Source organism: Electrophorus electricus, chromosome 23 (genome assembly GCF_041902795.1).
Source record: "Electrophorus electricus isolate QZ-2024a chromosome 23, ASM4190279v1, whole genome shotgun sequence".
NCBI classification, from domain to species: Eukaryota; Metazoa; Chordata; class Actinopteri; order Gymnotiformes; family Gymnotidae; genus Electrophorus; species Electrophorus electricus.
Window position 1 is genome coordinate 2,110,377 of NC_137519.1, and position 22,698 is coordinate 2,133,074.

Consider the following 22,698-nt stretch of genomic DNA (forward strand, 5'->3'; position numbering starts at 1 on the left):
TAGAAAATGGCGAGTCTGTGCAAGCGGCAGCAATGTACGATCGAGAGGCGCGGCTTTCGGCAGGAACTTGACTCGTGGCGGCATAAACTCATTCACTGTGTAGGTAAGCTCATTTAACATTGCATGCAGAAACCTTAAGGCATTCTCTGTGGGCTATGTTTGTGTAATTCAGTGCCTGGCATGGCTAAGTAAAATCTGTTGCCATTCGTGGAAGGAGAAGCGGCTTTTTGTTTCGCGAGGCTGTCTTTTAAGCCGGTTGCCTCCCTCTGGACCTTATCCAAAATTGCACTGATTAGAATTTATTAATGCGACTAATGGTTGTTTCGCTCATTGTGACTCGATTCATCTGTGTTTTTGTTTTTATTCTTTATTTGTCACTTATTTTTGGTGTAAGGTTAAAGACCTGAAATATAATAATTAGAATTTGTTTATTGCAAGCGGGCGTGTCACGTGTAAGGAGGGAATTGCGCATGAGCCAATGAAACTGCGCTCTTCTTGCTGTGGTGCGCGCTCCCTGCTCTGATCTTCTCGCTGGGGAGGGCTGAGCGCGCCCCCTTTCATAGCCTAGCTGGTAAGGTGGTGCGCGTTACCTTCTTGTCCTCAAATCGGTAAAAGGGGACGCGCATTGCTGCACTGGGGAAATGTCACAGAAAACAGTTTTGTATTTTAGGGTGGGGGATGACAAAGGAAATGACATTGCGCTCAATTGCTAAGCAACCATGAGCTTGAACGCCTCAGTCTTCATCGAAGGCATTTTCTAGCAGAATGATTTTATTTTATGAAATAGGCCCATTGTCATTTATCATGCAGTCATTTGCGTTTGACAATATTAGATCTTTATGATTTCTTTAGTCCAGTAGGACGAATAGTTCTACAAGCATGCGATGCCCATTCATATAAAATCATACTAAATATCCTAGATCATAATAAGAGCAATAAATGAATACATGATTGCCTCCCTTGCTTGACCAGTGTGTTTAAACTAATAATAGTTGATTAAGGGCCTAAATATTCCAGCAATAGCGTTAGTTTAAATGATGCTAAGAAGACATTGGGGGTATGTTTAAACGCTCTGCCCATCCCCCTTGCTACTGGCATTGGGTAATCAGTTTATTTCCCTGCATACGAAAGATTGTTATTTCTCCAGTAGCTAGGGTTTTCCCGATTTTCAAAAAATACAGTTTTAATCTTCGTGTCGCTTTTAACTTCAGATATCAGGTCCATTTCCACTGTGCGATTGTTGATCTGTTGTTTACTGGCGGCGGGAGAGATTTTATCTTATCTACCGCTTCTGCTATATATTAATCCCCCTTAGTGTTGTCTTCAAACCATAATATACCCATATTTTAAATCAAATTAGTCAGGTAGTTATTAAATAATCCCCACGTTCTCCAAACCTTGGTACCCGAATGGATTCCGTTCTATTCTTTTGTCAAATACGACTGCGCATAAACGGCTTCTGGTTTGAAATAACGGGGATTTGCTAATTTCTAATGTATTCCTCAAATGCTTCATGTCTTTACACAACGGCCTAAGAATGGCTATGTTACTCGGGAACAGCCACTGCTCAGCCAAACCCAACCATTAAAGCTCATTTTTGCGTAATCAGCTTTTAATTAATATATTTTGCTATATTGAGGTTTCTTTGTGTTAGCAGTGCCACTTGTTTTGTTTTTTTTTGTTTTTTGTTGGTATTTTTGGATCTGCCTTTTCACTCTTGTACTGTCCACTTGTTTGCCTTTGAATTTAGCACTGTGGAAACACCGCCATCTCCGTCTCTGCAGCAACAGTCTCTTGTAACTGTGCAGGTGTTTTGAGAGCAACATGAGTTTGTGTCTTTTTTTTTTTAAAGATGTGATGCTCATAAGAGTGGTTCCCTTTGTCTAAGGTGATGGCTGATTTTTAGGGTAATGATACAGATCTGGTTATGGCTAATGTAGTTTGTTTTAATTTTAGGTATGAAAAAATTCTCTATTCAAAGGGTTTTTTTGAATCTGTAGATTTGATGCGTGATTATTCTTCTTAATTGCTAAAGAAGATTAAGTCCATATGCATATTTAAATGATGTTATTTGTTTATTTTTGTATCCTTCATGTCAAGGATGCCTAAAGTTTTAGCATCAAACATACAAAGGAACAACTACCTACGGAATGCCCAGCCCATGTACTGCTGTACTTTCCTGTTTTACCCAGTACATGGTACATACCTGCTTTACACTGTTGTATGGTCTATAGTTTACTCTGTGAAAAGAATGGTAAAAACTCATAAGTAACTGACTAGCTCATTATGCCATTGTCTTTTTTTTGACTGTTCCATCGCACATTTTATTGTTGTAAACATGGAATTTAAAAAAATCACTGATATTTTATCTTAACCCATTTAAATGTGCCTCTGCTGTTTTCCTGTTTCATTGTGTCTGCTCCATCTGATCAAAATTAAGAAAGACAGACATTTCCATAATTTTCAGTTTTTCATCCACCTCTACTTTCCTGTAGGGAAAAATGCTGATGTCTGTTCATGCTGATGAAATGTGCATCACATATGGGTACACCTAAGTGATGCAGCTTACTCACAAGGCTTATCATTCGATTTTCATTACAGACTTCAGGTTCCTCAGAAACTCCCTGTTGTGCTTGGAATATAGATTTAAGGTTTCATATTAACACTTTGTTGGCCACATATATTCTCAGTACAATGTCTAAAACCTGGTGCAAACTGCTATTTTGATTTAGACATTAAACACAAGCAAAGTGCTTGCTGGAAATGTATAGCAATTACAATGTATGGCAGAAGATGAATGTGATTGCTAAAAGCTCTAAAATGGGCATCCTTTGTCTTAGAGGTCAGCAGCTTAAATCATTGAAGGTTTATGTGTAATTACTCTTGAATAGATCCATCCTTAATGTACATAAAGGTGGGATAAAATAGGTGAATACCTCAAAGTACTCACTAACCTGTTTATTCATACTTTTTTTCAGAGCTGTGTGAAATAACACAAGATATGCTGTTTCCATTATTTGCCCAAGCTTTCAACACTTTGAACACTGTCTTCACCACCTAATACATTGTGTTTTAATGGAGTAATGTAACATAATTTGTGCTTGCAACTCATACACAAACATGGCTTTAGTGAAATTGTCTTGGCCCTGATTTGTTGTAGTGTTGATGTATTAATCTTAGCACAGCTGTTGAAAACCAAAGTTGCATAACAAACTGCGAAAGATTTTTGTGTACTGTGACCAGATGCTCATAACTGGTTTCTGTAACCATTTGTTTCTTGAATTATGTACATTTTCTTTGCTTAATTTCCACTACTGGCACACTTTCCAGGATTTTTTCTTCACATTTTCCATCAGTGCAATGTTACTGAGATTGCAATGGCAATTTGTAAATTTAAAGGTTGCTGGCCTTATTCGGATCAAAAATTGTAGATATTTTTTTTCTGGGGTAATGTATTTTATGAATTGTCAGTGTGTTTACAACAGAGGTGTTGTGTTTTCATGGTAATTCAGTTTGTCACATGCTGTTTATTGTCACTGATCTATACACTTTTTCTTTAAAAAAACCCAAAACATTTCAGTGAATTTGCACTGTTGCATACATTTTAAAAAGGTGCCAATTGTTGTGTATGCTTTGAACTAGATTAATGAACATGCTTATATTATTATGGTCACTTCTGAAATTGTATTGCTTTAACTAATGTTTTTAAGAAGGACTATTTAGATATTTGTTTGCAAATACTAAGAAGCTGTCAAAACGTGTAAAATGGAACACAGGCCAGCTTTTATGTAGATGTATAGTACATAGTGATTATTGCTTATTTGCCCTTTCAATCATTCATTGAGTGCTTTGTGATGGACTGGCCCCCTGTTCAGATTTGGCTCCCACCTTGCACTCTGCGCTGCCTGGTTAAGCTCCAGCCCCCTGTGACCTTAATTGGATTAAGAGGTTCAGAAGATGAATGAATAAATAAATGATAAGTGAGTTAAAAATGAAAGTGGTTTTAAGATGTATGATGGAAATTAGGCACATTTATTTTTCTATTGCCACAACAGATTACAGTGGCAATCTGTGGGCAGTTTTTTTCCTTTTCATTTAATGACCTTTAATTCCATTTTAACATTTTGTTAATGTGATCCATGTCTGTGTCCAAGGCATCCATTGTATATTTTGTTGATTTTGAATATTTTGTGATTTTTGTTATGATTTCATATATTTATGTACTGGTCCTGCTATCACTGTTCATTGCCAGGTAAATAATGAAGATCAGATGCATTTTGTCTGGCCTGAATCTAAATACACAATATTTCTAGCTTCTGTCATACATCCACCCCCAAATTAACAGGCTGCTAGAAAGGCAGCTCTAGAATGACGGACACTCACAGATTATTTGATATTTTGGTTGTGAGGCTGCACAATTTTTTATAAATAAACTATTTTAATTTTTTTAGTACATTTCCTCTTTATAACCTTTTTTAACCAACGCCTGTTTTTATATGTTGACAACAGCACAAATTCTGCTCCATTTTCCTTGCTCCAGGCCTCCTTTAGTCACATTTTCTTTGTTTAGATCTTTCACAAAGCATCTTTAATGCAGGTTTAGACCCTTAAAGTGCAGTCCAAAGATGATGGTGCCAAGGAGAAAAATGTCTGAGGACTTAAAATTCAGAGAACCCAGTCTCACAATGAGGAATCCATTATCTTATGGGTGATGCTGAATTTTATTGTGAAAATAGATAATATTGTACTAGTCTGTAATAAGAACCTAGCTAATAAGGAGTAATACAATTCTGCTTCTTCAGCTGCAAGGGGCATCATCACACAGGATCTGGTTCAACAACTATCAACCTAATCGAAAGCAGCATATTTCTACACAAATTTTACACTCAGGCAACATATTTTAGCAATTCTAATAATTACATAATTGAAGAAAATTGTTAAATAATTATTTAAATAATGTTAAGAGCTAGAGAGATGAAAACAAAGAGCACATGGAAGGAAAGACAGGAAGAAAAATAGAGGGATCACTTGACTGGGGGAGTGTTGGGCCATTACAAAAGCATGTATTTAATGCATAAAAAAAGAAATTAAGTACCTTGTTCAGCATTAAATTAAATACAACAAAAGCAATTCATTGTTAATTTCACTTTTCGCATAAAAGTGTTAATTTAATTTACACAGTTAAAGGCACAGTTGTTTAAAATCAAATATAAGCTGTTGTCATCGTTTAAAGTCCACAGGGGCCCATGTGCAGTGTGTAGCATGCTTATTTATATATATATATATATATATATATATATATATATATATATATATATATATATATATATATATATATATGTATATATGTATCTTGTCAGTAACATGAATTATTACTTTTGATTGGCATAACTTTATTTTGAAAAATGCTGGGGATAAGAATGCAGACAGGAGGTGTTGCATTCCATTTAGCTGCCCTTCAAATTTGTGTTCCCCTTAAGAAATCAAGTCCTCAAGCCTTGATACTGATACTGTGTTGATACTGGAAATGAAGTTTACATGTTCCTGTGTAGAAAAGATATGCAGGAATACAAAAATTATGAATCTTGCTCAAATACTTAAAACATTATTTGGAAAAAATCAAAAGATGTTTAAGGTGTTCCCTATTGTCTGTCACTTGTCAGTGACTACATAGTTTGAAAAGAACACTGTTTACTTCCTTGCAGCAGCCTCAATTTCAGTAATTGAAATGTAGATAATACTGCTAATAAAACATATTATATGCCCCAGCAACTTGATGCCCTCCTCCAAAAAAACTAAGCTAAAGTAACAAAATGCATGTCCCTTCGAAAAGGAATGCATGTGCATCTGGTATTTAGAAGAAGAAACTTCTGCATTTTTGTTCTGACAAACGTCTGTCTCTCTGTCTCTCTCTCTCTCTCTTTTTTTTATATCCAGTAGAATTGAATATCCTCACTAATCTTGACCCCAATTGCTCAGTCTTTACAACAGCAAGCCTAAAGTAGCTATTATGTTTGAAAACTTGCTTAAAATTGTTTTTAACTACAGGCAATCTGTAGTGATCCTTTAAACTTTATTGGCTGATCGACTTTTAGAAAATATTTGAAGCTGTTTGTCATTTGGCTGGCTCTGTGTTGATCAGCTACAGCAGTTTACAGATTTGAAACTAAGTTTATTTTTCATTTGTTCATTTTCATTTCATTCCTTGAATTAATTGATACAATTGCAATAACAGAGTAGGCTTATTTTTACTTTTCAAAAACTCCTCCAGACCAGTAAAGTTGTACATGACTAAAGCAATATAATTTAGCCAAACCTCGGACAATTTAAAATAAACTTTTTGGACCAGATTCATAAAACTTGAAGTCTGACATTTTTAATTTAATTTTCTCCCAGCTTAATGGGCAAAAAACATTTTAGCATGTGCAACAGAGAATTTAAATAAGACAATTGATGCACTGTCTAAGGTAGAAGAACATTCCAGGCAAAAAGCCAGCTACAGCTTCATCCATTGTTCAGAATGAGTAGCTAAAGAGCAGTCTGATGTTGGAAAATATTAATAATTTATATATTCCTAATATACATAAATACCTAATTAACTAAATTACTTCATTTTATTCATTTTTGTATGTAATGGCAAGCTCTTCGGTCCGTGATATATGACTCATTGGATAGTGCTCATAAAACTCCCCATGTTCATGCCTTATGTCTAGTTAATGTTAATTTTTTCTTCATTTACCCTGAAAAAGATCTGCATTCTTTTTATTCCCTATAGTTTAATCTTATGTGCAGCAAAATATATTAATTTCCATGTTAAAATCACTGAAACTTTGACTATAAGATGCCTTTGGACTCACCTACAACAAATCATGCTTTCTGAACATTCTTAAATCCTCAAAGTTTTCTTGCCAGTGTGGTGGAAAAACAATGTTCAGGACTGTTTTTGTTTTTTTCTGTAAATAAAATAAACAAGTAAATCAAGGCAAATGAGTTTACAAAGTGTTAATATATAAAAATCGTCAGGGAGAATACTCAGTACCTGAGTACTTCAACAACTTCTGTAGTGTTTTGGTAACAGTGTTGTGTATGATTAGTTTGTTAGCAAGTGGATTCACACCTTCACGCTTCAGTTTCGGCATTTACATGTCCTCTAGATGTGGATATTGAGAATACAAGTAAATGCAGTAAGGGCCAATTCTTAATTGAACATGCATTAGGACTTTCCTATGTTTATATTTATGGCATTTAGCAGAAGGTCTTATCTAGAGTGACTTACAAAAATGCTTTGTCATTTGTTCATGCTTATCCCAATCTGCTGTTTTACAATCAGTCCTCTTACTGACTTCCTGTTTGTGTGGAGCTTTTTTACATGTTAAGTTCCTTCTTTCTGCCTCTATGGCCTGGTCATGAACCCATTTATTATCAGCTTGTTCCCCTTTCAATGTCTCTTAACTCAATAACCCCTTTTGTACAATTTCTAGGTCATTTCAGAATATAAATGCAGTGCTGATGAGAGCAAATAAATAACAGGGTTTTCCAATGTTGAGTTCCCTGACAGAAAAGACTTTTGTATGAGTTCAGATATTTACTGAACTCTAAACAAATAGAAATAATGCTGTCAAATCATAGTTATGGTGCGCTATGATAAAATCCATACAGAAAAGGAAATAAATTGGTCTAAACAATGTGCATCAAGAATATACAAATACAAATGTACATTGAATTCTTTCTTAATGAGCATTCAACTAGCTCTGAGGCAAAAAAGTGCAAACTCCACTACACCAGACATGCGTAATGTTTTTATTGCTATTATCAAGTTAGACAAACCGTAACATTTTCCCCATATCGAAGTCTCATGACCACACTTTCAGACTTTGTCCCTTTAGAAGACTGAAATATCTCTTGAATGCTGTCACTGCTTTCTGCCATGTTGCATCCGCATCTGTGTCACTGCGACTGGGAGGCTGTTGCTAACTTTGATTGATATGGGACCGTATTTAACAAGTTTTTCAAAGCATGGTAATTGACCACAGTCTTAATTATAATAAAAATTTGAAACTAATATTAACCATTGGGATGTAAACCATGAAACCAATAGCCATTTAATTCCTAATTCCCAGCATGTAATGCTAAGTATCTAATAAAAATGATCTGAGCATGGACAACTTGTGAACTGGTAACAGGGTCATGGATGCTCAAGGCTCACAGATGGGGTGCAAAGGCTCCAATCTGACAGAAGAGCTTCTTCAATGTCGTCTATGGTAGAAAGGTGTCAGACCACATAGTACATCGCAGCTTGCTGCATATGGGGCTGTGTAACTGCACTTTAGTCATAGTACATGGCCTAATGGCATTGGCCTTGCAAATTCCCCAGATCTAAATCTGATCAAGCATCTGTGGGATGTAATGGAAAACAAGTGCGATCCATGGATGCACCGACTCACAATTTATAGGACTTATATGAACTGCTTCTAATGTCTTGGTGCCAGATACCACAGGTCACCTTAAGAGGTCTTGTGACCTCCATGCCTCCATGGGTCAGAGGTGTTTTAGTGGCACAAGGGGGACCTACATAATGTTTGCCAGGTGCTTTTAATGTTGTAGGAACCCCTAAAAATACCTACATTTATTTATATAATATATATATATATATATATAATTAGTTTTGCATGTTATGAGCTGAAGGATTCAACTTCCCAGAATCCTTTTCTTGCACCATTTACCTGTTGGGTTCCGATCAGAGTTTGTACAATTTAACAATTCAGGTAACATTTCAGAGTGAGTAACACACTTATCAGCCAATATATTAGGTACACCTGTTCAACTGCTTGTTAACAAAAATGTCTTTTCAAAAAAACAAATGGCAGCAACTCAATGCATTTAGGCATATATACATTGTCAAGATCACCTGCTGAAGTTCATACTGAGAATCAGAATGGGGTGATTAAGCAGATTTTGAAAGTGTCAAGGTTGTTCGTGCTAGATTGGCTGATTTGAGTATTTCAAAAACTGTTGATCTACTGGGATTTTTCATGCACAACCATCTCTAGTGTTTACAGAGAATTGTCTGAAAAAGAGAAAATATCCAGTGAGTGGCAGTCTTTTGGGTGAAAATGCCTTGTTTATTCCAGAATTCAGAGGAGAATTACCAGGCTTGTTTGAACTGATAGAAATTCACAGGACCTCTCGTTACAACAAGGTATGCAGAAGAGCATCTCTGAACGTACAGCATGTTGAGCCTTGAAGTAGATGGACTACAGCAGCAGAAAAACAGATGGTGTGCCATTCCTGTCAGCTAAGAACAGGCAATTGAGGCTATAATTCTCACAGGCTCACCAAAATTGGGCAATAGAATATTGGAAAAATGTTGCCTGGTATGATGAGTCTCAGTTTCAAATGATAGGGTCAGAACTTGGTGCAAACAACATGCATGCATTCATCCTGCCTTGGATCAACAGTTCAGGCTGGTGATGGTTTAATGGTGTGGAGTATATTTTCTTGGCACACTTTGTGCCCCTTAATACCAATTAAGCATCGTTTAAATGCCAGAGCCTAACTCGGTGTTGATGGTGAGCATGTCCTTTTCTTTGTGACCAGTGTACAGATCTTCTGATGGCTACTTCCAGGAGAATAATATGCCATGATACTGTTTTCTTGAATATGATAATGAGTTCACTGTTCTCAAGTGGCAGTCACCAGATCTCAGTCCATCTTTGGGAACTGGTAGAACTGGAGATTCATATCTTGGATGCGCTGCCAACAAATCTGCTGCAATTGTGAGATGTCCATATGGACCAGTTATTTCTCATATAATAATTGCGTAAACTGTAATAATTACCAAAAATTCATGGTAAGACTGGGGATGTTACTCATATTTTCAAACATTTAAACTTGTGTGTCATTCATTTTCAACCATAACCACATAACTGGCATCAAATAATGCGGCTCTATGAGTTGGACTACTTTCTCTTGAAGTGATTTTCTAAGCCTCACAGCTTCTGCACTGTTATGTTTAACCATTATTTTAAAATAGCATTTTCCAAATTAGCCCTCTTCCTTTCACACAGTTGACTCAAAATTGGTCTGTAATGCAACTTTAATGCAATGTGGATGCTACAGGTCAATCATTGGTGGTGGTGCAGTTCCACACTGAATTGCAAAAATCTGTACTTGGGATTATCAGATTTTGATCAGATTTGGTATATAGTTATGAAATGACACAAAGTTGACACAAATGACACAAAATGACATAAAGTGATACAAAGTTTGGTCCAAATTATTCTGGGTCACTACAGTAGTCATTTAGGTGAAAACACGGCAAAACTTCATTTTGTTTAAAATAGAATTGTCGCCATGCAAAACTCTTAAAGACTGACAACTTTTCCATTACAGATCTGTTTATAAATTGTACATGTAATCAGGTATATTAATTACTTGCTATTTACACCACACCAGAAATATTCATAAGGCTTCTATATTTTTAAGTGTTCTCTTCCCTTCCCCTTTTTTGTATATTTCTTTGTTTCGGTTTGTTTACAATTCATTAATCTGTTTGGAATGTTACATATAAATTCTGATTCTGGTAACAAAGTGTATGGAAGCTGGCTTGTTTCAACATTCACAGTCATACTTGAATGATTTTTATTTAAATGGCTTGGTGATATTCAAAGAAATATGATGCATTTCTGTATTCCTGATTTTGAGGTATGTACATAGGCCTTTGTTCATGAAGTGAATGAGTGATTTGTATTGCATTTAAGGAAACTTTGATATGATAACATTTATGATATGTTGCAACATGATGACAGTGGTTATGTGAGTTGCTAGTCTGAATGAAAAAAACACATCTGCAGGTGAAATTATCCAAACAATTAGCGAATGATTGATTCATTATTGAATATAATATTATTTGTATTATATTGGAATTTTAATGGATTTAAAACTGATAACCTGGCCAGTCTTTCTTGCTTGATTGCAGTAAATCTCTGCCACAACAAGGTGTGAATTATTGGTTATCGATATTGGTCCAGAAACTCTACATAGGTGCATCCCTACTTATTAATGGGGTAATATAGTGTGAGAGAAACACTGTTGTGTCAATGAACTCTTATGGGAAAATGTGGGAACTTCAGGAAGTAGGGCACAGTATGGGAGTAAGAGGAGGATAGCACCCACATCCTGGTTGTCAGAGTAGTGCTGGCTGCACTTGTGTGTGTGTGTGTGTGCGTGTGTGTGTGTTCAGTAAGGAAATAAGCTAGATGGAAGGCAAAAGACGGCCAGCAAAAAGCTGCTGCAGGGGGTTGCATGCGGTCTGGATGCAATAAAGACTGCTGGTGGCCAGCAGAAAAGCTAAGCAGTGGAGGGAAACCTGACAGCAGCTGAGAGTGCCAGTAAGAGTAGTTTGGCTGCAATTCAATAGCGGAAAAGCAGCAAAGAGAACTGGTGGAGGAGATGTAACCAGCAGGAGTGGGGCCAGTATGGTGGAGAAAACACTGCAGTGCAGCAGTGCAGTGTCATGAGATACAATGTAAAGAGCATGTGGAAACTGGGTTACGCTAAGGTACAGCATGTGTTGGACTTTAACTGTTTTGTGTAGGTCAAACAAACCACTAGTTATGCACACCAGAGACATCTGAGAATTGCCTGAAATGAAATCAAAATGGTGGAGTTTTCAGAACAGTAAGGGAGGTTCCTGGCTAGACAGCAAAAGGGGGGTTATCTTGTAAACAAGAAGTAGTAATAGGTGAAATGGTTTGTTTTGTTGTGTGTTAAAAATAAAATGTTGGCATGCATTCCACACAGATGTTTTCTTGGCATCTTTGTAGTCATGGTGAGAGCAGTCATATAGATGGGAGTCCTAGTTCTCTGACATATCATTTCTTAAATATCATCTCGTCACAGCAACAGTCAAGGGTTTTGTCATTTCCCAGCCTCCTTCATATACCTCTCCACTGGTCAGTTGCTGCAAACGTGTGTGGAACATCCAAACATTTCTGTTTGGAGAACAACTTTCCTGAACTGCCTGTTTCTCTCACCCCTTCCAAAATACTTTTTTGACATCTCGAGAGCTTTTGAAGTCTGCTCAGACGAGGACATGAAACAGCCTTAACAGTTGCACTAAAGGGATGAGCACTAGAAATGTTGATGTGACCTCTGAATGATATGTAAATGTAAATGTGTCTGATGTTTGTCCTCCTTTATGTGTCCTCTGAAGACCACTGTGTCCTGTCCACATTGAAAACAAGTCTTGTTGTTTAGAGCCCTGTAGTGCTGCACCACTGTTATTGTGTAGATGAGTTCCTGTGGGTGAAATCTCAGCTGCACCTTCAGGAGGGCTGGGAGCAGAATGGGAGTAGTTGAGGACTCGTGCTGGTGCCCTAGTTGTCAAAGTAGGGCTGGCTGCAGCAAGTTTGGCAGAGGTAGGTGTGTGTGCTGTGTGTGCATGGTTGTGGTCATTAAAAGAAAACAGTGTACTTCATGAAAACAAGTCAAATATTACATGTTGACCATTGCATATTATCCATCCACTGCTATGTTTTTAGGATAACCTCTTCAGCAATGACTACTGTGTCCTGTCATTACTGAAAACATCCTCAGCCATAACCACTGTGTCCTTTCAGCACTGAAAACAGCTCTTGTTGCTTAGAACCCAGGAGTGCTGCACCATTGTTATTGTGTAGATGAGTTTGTGTGGGTGAATTCTCAGGGCTGGGAGCAGAATGAGAGTAGTTGAGGACTCGTGCTGGTGCCCTAGATGTCATTTGGAGCTCTTTTTATGGTTGTTCCTAACTTTATTCAGCTGAAGAAGTGAACTGGAAGGCTCCTCCGATCTATAATAAAGTTACATCTTTATGGCTCCCATGTGGAAACATCATCAGCAGGCTAAAGCACTATTTGAACTGGATTAGTATTTTATGGGGAGATGGGCTCATAAGAACTAGAATGCTATATCTAGGATCTTAGATTTTAGTCATCTAAATCAGGCGTCAATAACTCTTTTTAGGGACTGTGTGTTTCCATCCATGTAAAGATTATGGAATGCTTTACCAACTCTAAATTGAAGAAAAATAATAAGCAAGGAAGCACACTGTGGAGAAAAAGCTAATGGCTTTCCTGTGTGAATGAACTTTATTTTATTTATTTATTTATTTTTGTTGGAAGCCTTGAAACCTATATTTACACTTGCCCCATTATAAGCAGTTATAACAGTTAAAAAGTTCTCATGATTGAAATATGTATTTTTTAAAAAATGTTCTCTTTTTCTGTGACAACAATACCTAGCTAAACTGAGTAGACTTATGTCTGTCATTTGTACAGAGATCTGTTATCCTATTAAATTCAGTAACAGAAATGTGTCCCACTTCAGGTATGATGCTAGCTAAATAGTTTTTTTCACTATGTTCTAACAGTAGTTCTAGGTAGTTCTTGTTTGAATATGAAATTACATTATCTTATGAAAATTTGACTTGCTTAATCCTTCTCTTCCTCAGACCAAATGTTCAAGTTTAGCATGGGACAAGATACAGAAGTAGTGATAAAAAAAGTACAGAAAGCCTTGAACTTATCAACATAAAGTTTTCACAGACAACACAGTAGCATTTATACTGGCAAACAAAAAATTGGGTGCTTAATACAACACAGACAAGAAAATGGGGCTGTCGAAGAATAAAAAAATTGCTAGTCGATGTCTTGAAGGCAAACTTCTCAATCAGATCACTGAGGTCAATGCTACTTAAATGACATTACAGGTAAATGTCTGTGATATTGAACCATGGGTGATTGAACCAAGTGGTTCTTTTATTAGATTGGAAAAAGCTTTAGTTGTGGGTAATGCGAGGACAAAATGTAGTGACTCACTCAAAAGTTGTGGCTCTATGTGCGGAGTTGTGGCGTTTACTTGACAGTAATGTTGTTGATCATTATGTTTAAAAGGTGCATTAATCAACATTCTCCCTTTTCTTACTAATTCAAATAAGCTGTGAATATATGTAGTTTAATAAAAAATTATTACATCAAGGTCATCAGCAAATGTATATTAGGTGACTGAATAAACTTGTTTGAAAAACTGCATTCTGGGTCAGAATCCTGTTTTGTTTACACTCCTGTCAGTCACTTTGAGACACTCCCCAATGCCCCATTACTTTTCCCCCATCTCCGTCTGTTTGGCTAAGATAACATGGTGGAATCTAGTAGGCACCCTGCATCATTTTTGGGATCAGTCAGCAAGTTCCAGAAGCATTAATAACCGGGTGTATTAGTTTACGGAAACCTAAATGAATACCACCTGAATTTGAAAAAGCAAATGTACTACTATAAAGTATTAACCACACTAGTAACATATATAAAGTGAGAAGGAATAAACTCTTACCTTTTATTGATCAATATCACTATCCCCTGGCCCTAATACTATAATTTGAATGAAACACTTGGTTAACCTAGAAGTTTGGTATGTCCAAGTTTGGGTAGATGTATTTCTTGAAGTAAAACTACGTTGGCTGCCTCTGGAGTTTCAAATAATTTATATCCTTCCATTTAAGCTATCCATAGGTAGTCTCATATATAGCACATCCTTTACTAATTGAAAAGCAGCCCATTGTCGTGAGATATTACATCCATGCGTTAATCAGGGAAAGATCTGATGTTATGAGCTTGGAAATTCATATCATCCCTACTTGTCCTAAGGACCTATTCCTGATCCTGGAATGAGTGAAATAGCAAGATCAGAGGCCTCAACCTTGAATCACCAGCTGCCACTGACTGACTGAGCTCTTGCGCTCTTTCCAGAATGGTGGAATGATGCTGGAAATGATCCAGACAAAATACCTCCTGTATCGGCACTTTCATGTAACAGGTTTTTGCCTTCCATGTCCTTTGGAACTATTATTCTTAGGTTGGAGTGTTGGGAGCATTTTTTTTTTTAGGCCATCTAGTTTGTTCACCAGTGTAGAGATAATTCTTTTCCCCCCCACTGGACAATCCTATCACTGTACTCTGAAGTGGGCAGCATCCTGAATAATTTTTATTTATTTTTTTTCCAGTCGCAAAAAATGTATTGATGCTTGGCTATGAGAACAGTGCAGTATGTCTACATTTAGCTGACACGTTTATCCAAAGCATCTTACAATTATGACTATTTATGAGTAAATTTGTGCAATTGAGGATTAAGGACCATAATCAGGAGCCCAGCAGTGACAATTTGGCAGTGGTGGGGCTTGAACTGGTAACCTTCTGATTACTAGTCAAATTAATAACTGAGCTACCGCTGCCCCTACCTGAAGTCTCTACTGTTCTGCTTTGTATATATTAGATGAATACACTTTTAGAAGTTCTTTCCAAAACATTAGACAGGGCCATTCAACCATGTTGAAGGCCGTCTCTGCATCCAGTGATAGGAGGGCTGAATGTGTTTCTTTACCATTATTTAGCACTCTTCTGTCATTATCAAAACCCTGCCTTCTAATGACAAGTCAATGGTTTGTGATTTTTTTTGTTCTTTCTTTAGTTTTTTTAGTCAGACATTACATTTTCTATTCATTTTGCTAAGATGTTTACATAATATTTTTACATAATAAAGATTGGAATTCAACAAACATTTTGACCTTATATTGTCACATTTGTTAGAGGCATTCCCTTATTTTGTGAGCATTATAAATAGTGCACCATTCATAGAAGGTGAAAGGTTTTCATTCTGAAATTCCCCTGGAAATATTTCCAACATTGGCATTAATAATTTTCTCTTAGATGTTTTATACAAATCAACTGGAAAGCCATCTGGTCAGATTTCATATCAATTACATTTCTAATTTAATATTTTTTAACTCCAAATGCCCCCTAAATTAATCCAAGATGGATGGCATAATTAACCCTTCCATAGATTTTATAGGTCTTTTAGTCTCTGTATTATATAATTTTTCATAATATGCTTTAAAGTCATCTTTTATCTCAGCAGGTCCTGTAATAGTAACATAATTAATTATAATTGATGTGATTTTCATGTTTCTAACTGTTTAATTAGCAATTCCAAGAGTTTGCCTGGTTTATTACCATGATCATAGAATATCTGTTTGTCTTGCATCTCATCTAGAGATGCAAAATCAATAGTCTCAAAATCAATAATTATTTTTCTATTTGCAGATTAGTTTTTGAAAGGCTTTCACTTGGAGAGTTTTAATTTTATTTTCAAGGTACATTCTCTTTAGTTGTGGTTTTTGGGATTAAGAGCTAGTATAACCTATTATAAGTCCCTTAAAAATGCTTGAAGTGCTTCATTTAGTGAGGTCTGATGTTTGTGTTGAATTAATTTCAAACCATTTATACTGAAGCTGGCATCTAGATGGGTCTTTTACCAACTTAACATCCTCATACTGTAAACACTATGGTGCATGATCTGAGATTACAATATCATAAAAGCAAAAGTGTAGTTCCGTAGATACCAAAACGTAATCAATGTGACAATATGGATTGTATATACTAGAATAACATGCTTTTTTTAATTTCAGTTCCCTCTATATGTTTAGCAGGCTAATTATTTAACAAAATAATTCTTCTGCATCTGTTATGAGACTGATGGAACCTGTAGGTCTGCCCATAATTGGATCTAATGTGCAATTAAAATCCCCTGCTATTACATATTGTCCTGAAAGTGTAAAGTAAGAAAATGTGTTAAATAAATACTCAACTCATCCTTTATTACATTTGTTGCTTGAAATTGGGCTGAGTTATGAATAGGTATCATAACTCCTCTGAGCTGTGACAAAAATATTAAAACAAGGTGAATACCTTACCCTGCCACCTCCAAGAAAATCCTAGTTATTTTCTCCCAAAAATGTGTTTCTTGTAAGAATACAATTTTAGAATGCATATCCTTAATCTGGTTGATAAACTGATTAATTTTTTGAAGTTTGTGCAAACCTCTGCAGTTCCAAGAATTAAAATTAAGTTTTACTCTTTGAGATGTAGCTAATAAAATATGCTGGATTCCCTTCTAGCATAATCTCTTTGCATTTAAGGAGGTTTGCAGCAGCTAGTGAACTGTCATCTCTGTGAATTCCCACAGCCAGATGTGAATAAAATCTCAGTTGATAGAAATGATTAGCGTTCTCTGACTATCCCTCTTCAGTCCCTCTTCAGATAAGTTTGTGCAGTCCTTCGTCTCCTCGTCTCTTCTATAGTTGCCATTCATTTTAGAAAACAACTCTGACTACTTGGTGTTAATTGCCACCAATATAGTGTTCATTTCTGTGTCTTTGAGTACACTTATGCCCCTGGCTACCTCTTCCATATCATCACAAGCTTTCTGAGCTGCCTTGAAAGAAATACTGGATCTTGATGAACCCCCAAATCTTTACTGAGTATATAGGACCACACCCCCTTGAAGAACAGAGACCCAGACCATTTATAATATGTGCAAGTCAAGGGGATATCAAAGATTTAGCTCATTGGAAGGAGCAGCTCTCCTTCAAAGGAACACAAGTACACATCTTCCCATATTTCACACCTATTGTTGTAAAGAAATGTTATGCATGAAGCAGCTGCTTAGAGATATTCCAGGCATCACATCCGGTCTCCGCTTCCCAGCACGACTACAATTTACATTTAAAGGAAAAGACAGTTCTTTTGATGATCCTGAGAAGTCTCTGGTGCAGTAGCACATTCAGCCATCTCTGTGATTACATTAAGGTAGTTTGATAAATCTATGTAATTCGCTAATTTAGAAGGCCTTGGGCTACTTAAGACCTGTCAACTTTGACTTTTAAAATTGCAGCAGATCTAGCTGCTAATTGAATAGTAATACTGTGTGTGTTGTATATTGTTAACCTCACATTTACATAGCTCTTTACATTCATGGCACACAAACAAGACTGAATGTCCATTTTGACTTTAAATAGGTTTTTGGTGTTAACCAGTAGTTGGTGCTACCATTGCAACTTTACATGGTGCTACCAGTCTGGTCTGTTACAAGTGCTTTTCCCTCACTGATGGAACCTATAATTTGCATATCAGCTTCACTTTTTGTCAAACACAATCCAGCTTACCTACTTTGTTTAATAAATGTGAGTTATAAAAACTTTGTTGTACCTATATGTTATATTCATGGTGATGCTGTTTGGTATATTCTTAAGCACCATTGCACAGCAATGGGCTGTGTTTGGGTTAGCTAACCCAGGAGGAGGATACTGCCCTGGGATTCTTTTGATTCCTTTGGGGAAGTGTGGAGGTGGGGCTAGGGTTGTGATTTGAGGAAGTTTGGGGGTGGGGCTGGGGATATAGTTTGGGGAACTGTGTTTTTCCCAGTTTCTTTGAATTTTGATGTGAGCAGACCAAGAACTACCTGCAAGTGTCTAGAAAAACTAAACTGTTAAGGAGTTTTCTTTGATACATGCTTTCATATACATAATTTGGTCATATTTAAAAAGGGTGTTATGATAAAATAACTGACTGATTATGCTTGGTGCACCATGGAAGCACCATGGAAGCACAGGTGAGCTTGACCAGTAAGAATTAATTTATTGAAATGGCACATTTTTTGGTTGGACAAATGACGTGTTACTAGAATACACAACCAGATGTGTATCTGAATGCATTTAGAACTCAAATACTAAAAGTTTGGATTTTTCATTTACTAAAACTGTTAGGGGGGAGGGGAGGTAGGGAGGTTTTCAAATTACTTCACAAGTGTTTTCCATGCACAATTGGCGTGATTGACAGCTGTTTCCACAAATAGAGGATGCTTTGACAAAAGCGTAGACACCTTACTTGCCATATTTGGGCAGCCATTGTGTGAGGTGGCAAAACATTGCTTGAGCGTTCTATTGTTTTTAGCGAATAATTTGATTGGCAGTACTTTTGGACATCATGGAAAGGAAGAGGTTTATGTGGAGTTGTTTTGGTGCAGTTATGAGCTGGAATCTGAGAGATGGTTCAATGGCTTCTATAATGGTCTAGCTATAAAGTTTGCATTGCAAATCACTGGATGTTTCCATTCACTGCTGGAAAAATTAGTAATCCTGCTACAAATTGTAAGTATAAATGAGAAAGCATAATATTCCTTTACAGTATTACAGCATTTAGAGTATTTTTAGAGCTTTTTTTTCCCCTTTTAGCCTAATAGCAATAAAGTTAATATCAATTTAGCTAATAGCCTTTAACAATGAAGCCATAATGAAGCCAATATTGTCTTTTAGTAAGTTGTTGAATATTGTTGTGGTATTTCAGCAAAAAAAAAATCATTCAATGTATAGTGACTGATGAATTTGTGTGCATTTGGAGAGGCAATAGCGCAGAGGTTAAGGTACAAGCCCCACCCTTGCCAGGTTGCTACTGTTGGGCCCCTGAGCAAGGCCCTTAACCCTCACTTGCTCAAGTTGTGTTTGTTCAGAATTGTAAGTTGTGTTGGATGTGTCAATTAATTAATATCTGAAATTGATCAGCTGTGAGAGTGTTAGACTGAAGTTCTAAAGGTCCCTGGTTCAATTGTGGGTTTCAGCAACTGCAGGATTGAGCTCCTTATCAGATAGCCAACTCTTTTAAGTATATGGGGACAGTGGTAGCTCAGTGGTTAAGATTGCCAGTCCAAGTCCCACCACTGGCAAGTTGCCACTGTAGTGTCCCTGAGCAAGGCCCTTAAACCTCAATTGCTCACCGTCAATTGAGGACCAAGATTTAAGAAGGAACCCATCCTCCACTGGGTGACCCAGTTAGCAACCAGTCCATGCTTTATATTGCATTTTGTACAATTAGCCACTTCATTGTAGATGAGGAACCTCAGACACTACAGTGGGTCTAGGCAGGGCGGGCTATACCTGGGATAGTGGCTTAGATTCGTCTACTGGTAGCATTACTTCATGTACTGATGGGACTGGGACATTCTCTTAGATACTTTGTTGTCATTGAGCAGGTCTTGTCCAAAGTTGGCATCATCTCCATCTGGCACAAGAACATCTGCATAGGGTGATGGAGAAAAGGGTGACTGAGGTTGAGGGGGAAAGGGAACAGCAGGGGGCATCAAGGGTTGGTGGGAGGAGCCATAGTGGGTGAGAAGGGTTGAAGCTCAGTAACAGCATGATGCCAGGAGAACGTATACCCAAGCAGAAAGAGATGGTACATGATTAGGCATGTTCAAATACTAAAGTGTCTAAATTAGCCATTTATAGTGTGCAAGGATGGTCTCTAGCAGATCTAGCTATGGCAGCCCAGCTGAAAGGATAGAGCCAGAAGGAAACACAAGTATGAGTGCTCCCTGGAACATCAGCACTCCACTGCTCTCAGTCAATAAACATAAGTGACCGCATCATAACATCCCAGATTACCATAACTCTCAATGCCCATGAACTCCTAGGTCTACACCTTTACCTAAGAGGAGAGGTATGTGATAAAAAACTTGAAAATACAAATAGGTTTTCAGCCTAACTTTAAATATTGAGACTGTGTTTGAGTCTCAAAAATTGGCAGGAAGATTATTCTATAGTGTGGGAGCTTTATAGGCTCTGCAGTAGATTTCCATATTTGAGGTAATAATAAAGAGCCTGTGCATTTCTGATTTAAGCAGGTGTGATGTGGGCAAGAGCATTCAGTTATTTGTAGGTCATTTGAGGTATTTTATAATCAATACAAAATTTTACTGGGAGATAATGCGGTGTAGTCAGAAGTAATATAATCAAACTTTCTAGTCTAGTAAGAACTCTGGCTGTTGCATTTTGACCTAATTGGATCTTGTTCATGCTCTTAGTAGTACAAACAGATATTAAGTCATCACAGTAGTCCAGTCTGGAAGTGATAAATGCATGATTATTAGCTAATGTGGCCGCAGTGTTCAACTGAAAACGTTTTTCACTGCGGTGAAGTAATTTTACATGGGGAGGTCGGGTAACATAATACCCGTCTCCCTGTTTTTTGCATGCTCTCATGTCAGTAATGATTCCAGTTCCTTCTACCTACTATAATATGCCTGGTAAAGAACCCCAGGTTATTTTAATCATTGCAGATTGCCTCATTAAACAATCTCATCTTGTGGAAGATGAGTATTTGTGCTGTTTCTCAAACTTGGAAGTGCTCAAGGAAACATTTAAATGCTAAATTTAAATAATTTAGCGTTTACTTGACAAAGGTCTTCTCAGAGGATTGATGTTTCTGGTAGCTTTAGGTAAAATCTACTACATGTAGAATGTGGGTAGCCTGCTAATGTTAAAGCCAATGTTGTTGTTGTTTTTTATTAGTGGGAAATATATTGCTATGAATTTTATCTTAATTTTGCCAAGCCCTTGATATAATTAAAATGTAAGCTAGTGTTTCAATTGACTCTATATAGTTTCTGTTGCAATCTTTTTCCTCTTTGTTATGCTGTTAGGGAATTTATTTCTCAGTTTAACTCTATGCAGGTTTTTATGACTATGGATCTGTGTCAACAACTGAGGCTACATTGCAAGACAGCATTTTTTGCCCCCCATTGTGAAGATTTTGTTGCAAATTATTTTAACTGGAAATAGTAAAATATGGAAATTGTAGATGTTGACTAATAATTATCTCAACCATATTAACTGAAAGTATATTTAGTCTGGCAATCCTGGTAAAATACTGTCCAGCAAAATAGCAGAGCTTGTACATGATTCTGCACTTAGAGTGCATTTATGATTTTTTTTTTTTTTTTTTTTTTTTTTTTTTTTTTTTACAGAAAATCTAAAGTTTTGTGATTACCTAGAGCACTCACAATGCTTTAAAGTAAGTCTGTGATTGGCCAGTGCACTCATTGCATTAGATGCTTAACAGTTGAACACTGCTTTACTGTGTAGTGTGGTTGATTGTGATGTATAGGAATACAACTAAGTGCAACATATTAAAGCTTTTCCAGAGGCTTTTCCTTTGCCTTCCCCCTTACTGTTTTATTTATTTATTTATTTATTTAAAAAATCTTTTTCCCTTTCCATGGCAGAATGATGTACTACACTATGCTGTTGCCTAGCAATAGAGCTCATTTTATTTAGACTTAGTAAAAATAAGTGACATTAACACTGTTATATTAATAAAATGTTATTATTAAATGTTAGTTATTATTAAATTCTAATGATAAGGATGGGGGAGGGTATATGTGTGTGAGTAGGTGCATGAGTGAAAGAGACAGTAGGTGTAAGTATACAGTAACGTGCATCTCCTGCCACCATCCATCACAGCCCCAAAGTGCTAATTTTCTATTTGTGTCCTTTGCAGGTTTTGAGAGCATTTTGGAAGGGCTGTTTGGGCCAGGGCTAGTAAAAGATCTTACACTTTTTCAAGGTAAGGATAATGTAATTATTCAAGGGGCAATTAATTTGAAATTGATGGATGAACAGTCAGTTAGGAATCAGGACTAAAATAAATAAAAAAGCTTTATGAATATTCAGTGTCATGGCAACAGACCTACAGAAAATAGCAACAGAAGTTGGCTTTTTTTTTTTTTAACCTTTTCTCACATTATTTGCATGGTTGCTATGAAATTAATTTAGCTATGGAATGGGAAATGGTAGCAGTAAAAATAGATTTATTGCTGCTTCTTTGTAAGAAAAATGTTTCTTTCAATCAGTATCAGAATGTTCTTTCATTTATCATCTATCAGACAGAAGCCTGATTTGTTTCCTTGTTTTCCATGAGCTTGCGTTTGATATAACAGTCATCCAAGCCTTTTATACCTGGAGCTTGATAATTACTAGGTGTGTTGTACTAAAT

The 22,698-nt window shown here is 36.7% G+C and overlaps 1 protein-coding gene across 4 annotated transcripts in view; it reads left to right on the forward strand.

Annotated features, from left to right (window-relative positions):
* The window catches only part of lcor (ligand dependent nuclear receptor corepressor), a 59,875-nt gene continuing 37,177 nt past the window's right edge, over positions 1-22,698 (forward strand). Inside the window, exons 1-2 of one of the 4 annotated variants that reach the window (XM_081706167.1) lie at positions 1-99; positions 22,204-22,269. Coding sequence is in view for 1 of the 4 variants with exons in the window: in XM_027010487.2 (XP_026866288.1) it covers positions 7-103; positions 22,204-22,269 (163 nt within the window). In the remaining 3 variants the exon portion in view is untranslated. Of the gene's footprint in view, positions 104-22,203; positions 22,270-22,698 lie in introns of all 4 variants that reach the window. The other 3 variants (XM_027010487.2, XM_081706168.1, XM_027010488.2) reach the window with 3 other exon arrangements.